At 70.8% G+C, this 5,584-nt stretch overlaps 1 protein-coding gene across 1 annotated transcript; it reads right to left on the bottom strand.

The window, feature by feature from the left end:
- Positions 1-688: 688 nt before the first annotated feature.
- On the bottom strand, positions 689-3,971 carry LOC142596866 (neuronal pentraxin-2-like). Its single transcript, XM_075727332.1, has 3 exons — positions 3,786-3,971; positions 2,844-3,023; positions 689-898 (listed from the first exon to the last, which is right to left on the bottom strand). Exons 1-3 carry the CDS (start codon positions 3,969-3,971, stop codon positions 689-691), a joined length of 576 nt encoding a protein of 191 aa, XP_075583447.1.
- Positions 3,972-5,584: the final 1,613 nt, after the last annotated feature.

Raw genomic sequence — 5,584 nt, 5'->3', positions numbered from 1 at the left:
TTATTTCATGGGGGGGGGGGGGAGAACATTTTGGGGGGACATGGGGCTGCCCCCCCGGGGGGTCCCAGGGCTTTGGGGGGGGCAGGGATTCAATTTGGGGGGGGGCCAGGCGTTTGGGGGGGGCAGGGGCAGGGGTCAAAGGGCAGGGTGGGGCCCCCAAAAGTGCCCCCAGGTCTCTGGGTGGGAGTCAGGGATTTGCTTTTGGGGGTCCCAAGAGTTTGGGGGGGGAACCCAGATTTGGGGGGGTGGGTCAGGGGTCAAAGGGCAGGGTGCCCCCCCCAAAAGTGCCCCCAGGCCTCTGGGTGGGGGTCAGGGATTCGCTTTTGGGGGGTCCCAAGAGATTGGGGGGGGGTCCCAGGTGTTTGGGGGGGGGGAACCCAGATTTTGGGGGGGGTCAGGGGCAGGGGTCAAAGGGCAGGGTGGCCCCCCGCCAAAAGTGCCCCGAGGCCTCTGGGTGGGGGTCAGGGATTCGCTTTTGGGGGTCCCAAGAGTTTGGGGGGGGGGGAACCCAGATTTGGGGGGTGGGGGGTCAGGGTCAGGGGTCAAAGGGCAAGGTGGCCCCCCCCCAAAAGTGCCCCCAGGCCTCTGGGTGGGGGTCAGGGATTCGCTTTTGGGGGTCCCAAGAGTTTGGGGCGGGGGGGGGGAACCCAGATTTGGGGGGGACACCCAGATTTTGGGGGGTGGGGGGTCAGGGGCAGGGGTCAAAGGGCAGGGTGGTGACCCCGCCGTGCAGCTCGAGGCCGCCCTCGGCCCAGGCCAGGAGGTCCCCGGGCGCGTGGGTGCCGCACCCGGCCAGCGCCGCCACCTCGCCCGCGTCCAGCACCCGGCTCCACAGGTGGAAGTCGGCGATGTCCCCCACGAAGGCCTGCGTGGCGTCGAAGCGCCCGCCCAGCGCGTCCTGCGGGGGCACGGCGACGGGGCACACACGTGGCGCGGGGCGCGGGGGCACGGGGACGGGGCACATACGTGGCGCGGGGCACGGGGACGGGGCGCACACGTGGCGCGGGGACATGGGGACACAGGGACGGGGCACACACGTGGCACAGGGGCACGGGGACACAGGGATGGGGCACACACATGGTGCGGGGCACGGGGGCACGGGGACGGGGCACATACGTGGCGCGGGGCACGGGGACGGGGCACACACGTGGCACGGGGGCACGGGGACACAGGGATGGGGCACACACGTGGCACGGGGACACAGGGATGGGGCACACACATGGTGCGGGGCACGGGGGCACGGGGACGGGGCACACACGTGGCACGGGGACACGGGGACACAGGGATGGGGCACACACATGGTGCGGGGCACGGGGACACGGGGATGGGGCACACGCGTGGCGCGGGGGCACAGGGACACAGGGATGGGGCACACACATGGTGCGGGGCACGGGGACACGGGGACGGGGCACACGCGTGGCGCGGGGCACGGGGACACGGGGACGGGGCACACACGGGGCACGGGGGCACGGGGACGAGGCACACACGTGGCGCGGGGCACGGGGGCACGGGGACGGGGCACACACGTGGCACGGGGGCACGGGGACACAGGGATGGGGCACACACATGGTGCGGGGCACGGGGACACGGGGACGGGGCACACGCGTGGCGCGGGGCACGGGGACACGGGGATGGGGCACACACGTGGCGCGGGGCACGGGGACGGGGCACACACGTGGCGCGGGGCACGGGGACACGGGGACGGGGCACACACGTGGCGCAGGGGCACGGGGACGGGGCACACATGTGGCGCGGGGCACGGGGGCACGGGGACGGGGCACACACGTGGCGCGGGGACGGGGCACACACGTGGCGCGGGGCACGGGGGCACGGGGACGGGGCACACACGGGGCACGGGGGCACGGGGACGGGGCACACACGTGGCGTGGGGACATGGGGACACGGGGGCGGGGCACGGGGACACGGGGACGGGGCACACACGTGGCGCAGGGGCACGGGGACGGGGCACACACGTGGCGTGGGGCACGGGGACACGGGGATGGGGCACACACGTGGTGCGGGGCACGGGGACGGGGCACACGCGGGGCACGGGGACACGGGGATGGGGCACACATGTGGCATGGGGCATGGGGACGGGGCACACACGTGGCGCGGGGGCACAGGGATGTGGCACAAATGTGGGATGGGGACACGGGGACGGAGCACACACGTGGCGCGGGGATGTGGCACACACGTGGGATGGGGACACAGGGACGGGGCACACACGTGTGAGGGGACATGGGGACATGGCACACACGTGGGATGGGGGCACAGGGACGTGGCACACACGTGGGATGGGGACACATGGACATGGCGGCCACGTGGCATAGGGACACGGGGATGTGGCACACATGTGGGATGGGGACACGGGGATGTGGCATGGGGACAGGGTGGGTGTCCCCATGACCCCAGAGTGACCCCATGACCCCAGGGTGTCCCCATGATCCCAGGGTGCCCCCATGGCCCTGTGACCCCAGGGTGTCCCCATGACCCCGGAGTGACCCCATGACCCCAGGGTGTCCCCATGATCCCAGGGTGCCCCCATGACCCCAGGGTGTCCCCGTGACCCCAGGGCATCCCTGAGACCCCAGGGTGACCCCAGGGTGCCCCCATGACCCCAGGGTGTCCCCATGACCCTGTGACCTCAGGGCATCCCTGTGACCCCAGGATGTCCCCATGACCCCAGAGTGTCCCTGTGACCCCATGACCCCAGGGTGTCCCTGTGACCCCAGGGTGCCCCCATGACCCTGTGACCCCAGGGCATCCCTATGACCCCAGGGTGACCCCAGGATGTCCCCATGACCCCAGGGTGCCCCCGTGACCCCAGGGTGCCCCCAGGTCACCTGCTCCTGGCCGAGGACGAGGACGCCGTGGGGCCGCAGGGGGTGGCCGGGGGCCAGCCCCTCCCCCTGCCCCCGGGGGACCCCGTTCTGGAAGCTTCTCCAGGTGCCCCCCGGCGCCGCCCAGGTGACGCAGACGTGCTGCCACCGGCCCGGCCATGGGGCCAGGGCCAGCCCCACCGCCTGGGGGGCGGGGGTCAGGGGGCAGCCGCGCCCCCCTGCCCCACACATCTGCCCCACAGATCCCCCCCCAGCCCCCAGATCTGCCCCCTGCCCCCCAGATCCCCTCCCCAGCCCCACAGATCTGCCCCACAGCCCCCCCAATATCCACCCATAGCCCCCCATAACCCCCCCACATCCCTCCTCCAGCCCCCCCACATCCCCCCAGCCCCCCAATATCCACCCATAGCCCCTCCATACCCCCCATAGCACCCCAGAGCACCCCAATATCCACCCATAGCCCCCCAACATCCACCCATAGACCCCCAATATCCACCCACAGCCCCTCCTTACCCCCATAGCACCCCATAGCCCCCCAATATCCACCCATAGCCCCCCAACATCCACCCACAGCCCCTCCATACCCCACATAGCACCCCATAGCACCCCAATATCCACCCATAGCCCCCCAACATCCACCCATAGACCCCCAATATCCACCCACAGCCCCTCCATACCCCCATAGCACCCCATAGCACCCCAATATCCACCCAATATCCCCCCAGTATCCACCCATAGCCCCTCCATACCCCCATAGCACCCCATAGCCCCCCAATATCCACCCATAGCACCCCAATATCCACCCAATATCCCCCCAGTATCCACCCATAGCCCCTCCATACCCCCCATAGCACCCCATAGCCCCCCAATATCCACCCACAGCCCCTCCATACCCCCCATAGCCCCCCACTATCCCCTCCAGCCCCCCCATAGCCGCCCCCCAACCTGATCGTCCACCAGCAGCTCCATGGGGCGCCCGGCCCAGGCCAGCAGCACCACTTCGTTGGGTTGCCCGGGAGCGGCGTACGAAAACGGGGTGCCCAGGGCGGGGCCCCCCCCGGGCCGTAGCCACAGGCAGGCGGAGAAAGCCCCCAGCGCCCGCCGCAGCGTCCCCCGCGCCCGGGCGAACATGTAGTTGGTGCGGAGGGGAAAAGCCACGCGGAAACCCCCCCGGGAGCCCCCCAAATCTGGGGGGACCCCCCCCCCCAAGAAAAAACAAAATCAACGTGGGGTGGTCATGGACCTGGGGGTCCCCGTCCCTCTGTCCTCAGGGGGGCCCATTCCTGGGGGTCCCCACCCCAGGGGTCCCCATCCCTCTGTCCCTGGGGGTCCCCAGCCCTGGGGGTCCCAGCCCTGGGGGTCCCCATCCCTCTGTCCCCAGGGGTCCCCATTCCTGGGGGTCCCATTCCTGGGGGTCCCAATCCTGGGGTCCCCATCCCTGGGGGTCCCCACCCCTCTGTCCCCAGGGGTCCCATTCCTGAGGGTCCCAACCCCAGGGGTCCCCACCCCTCTGTCCCCAGGGGTCGCCATCCCTGGGGGTCCCATTCCTGGGGGTCCCAATCCTGGGGGTCCCCATCCCTGGGGGTCCCCACCCCTCTGTCCCCAGGGGGTCCCAGTCCTGGAGGTGCCCACCCTGGGGGTCCCCACCCCGGGGGTCCCAGTCCTGAGGGTCCCAATCCTGGGGGTCCCCACCAGAGGAGTCCCCAGGGGTTCCCATTCTTGGGGGTCCCAATCCTGGGGGTCCCCATCCCTGGGGGTCCAAGCCCTGGGGATCCCCACCCCTCTGTCCCCAGGGGTCCCCATCCCTGGGGGTCCCATTCCTGGGGGTCCCAATCCTGGGGGTCCCCAATCCCTCTGTCCCCAGGGGGTCCCAGTCCTGGAGGTGCCCACCCTGGGGGTCCCATCCCTGGGGGTCCCATTCCTGGGGGTCCCAATCCTGGGGGTCCCCAATCCTGGGGGTCCCCAGGGGGTCCCAGTCCTGGAGGTGCCCACCCTGGGGGTCCCATTCCTGGGGGTCCCATCCCTGGGGGTCCCAATCCTGGGGGTCCCCAATCCCTCTGTCCCCAGGGGGTCCCCGTCCTGGAGGTGCCCACCCTGGGGGTCCCATTCCTGGGGGTCCCATCCCTGGGGGTCCCAATCCTGGGGGTCCCCAATCCCTCTGTCCCCAGGGGGTCCCAGTCCTGGAGGTGCCCACCCTGGGGGTCCCATTCCTGGGGGTCCCATCCCTGGGGGTCCCAATCCTGGGGGTCCCCAATCCCTCTGTCCCCAGGGGGTCCCAGTCCTGGAGGTGCCCACCCTGGGGGTCCCATTCCTGGGGGTCCCATCCCTGGGGGTCCCCATCCCTGGGGGGTCCCCATCCCTCTGTCCCCAGGGGGTCCCATTCCTGGAGGTGCCCACCCTGGGGGTCCCCAACCCGGGGGCCCCAATTCGGGGGGTCCCCACCCCGGGGGTCCCCACCCCTCCCGTGCCCCCTCACCCTTGTCCTGGGGGTCCCGGGGGTCCCCGTGGTCCCAGGGGTCGTCGTGGTCCCCATCCTCGTGGGCGTCAGCGTCGCCATGGCGACGGCCGGGGGCCCAGTGATGCTCGGGGTGGTTGCCATGGTGATGTTTGCCGTGGCCCGGGGGCTGGTTGCCATGGTTACCGTGGTTTCCATAGCGGTTGCCATGGAGATGGCTGCCCTGGTCGCCATGGCGATGCTCCAAATGGTTGCCGGGGAGGTTGCTATGGTTACCATCGTGGTTGCT

This window comes from Pelecanus crispus, unplaced genomic scaffold (genome assembly GCF_030463565.1).
Source record: "Pelecanus crispus isolate bPelCri1 unplaced genomic scaffold, bPelCri1.pri SCAFFOLD_149, whole genome shotgun sequence".
Lineage (NCBI taxonomy): Eukaryota > Metazoa > Chordata > Aves > Pelecaniformes > Pelecanidae > Pelecanus > Pelecanus crispus.
Note: the sequence above shows the minus strand (reverse complement) of the source record. Positions and strands in the feature narration are given on the sequence as shown.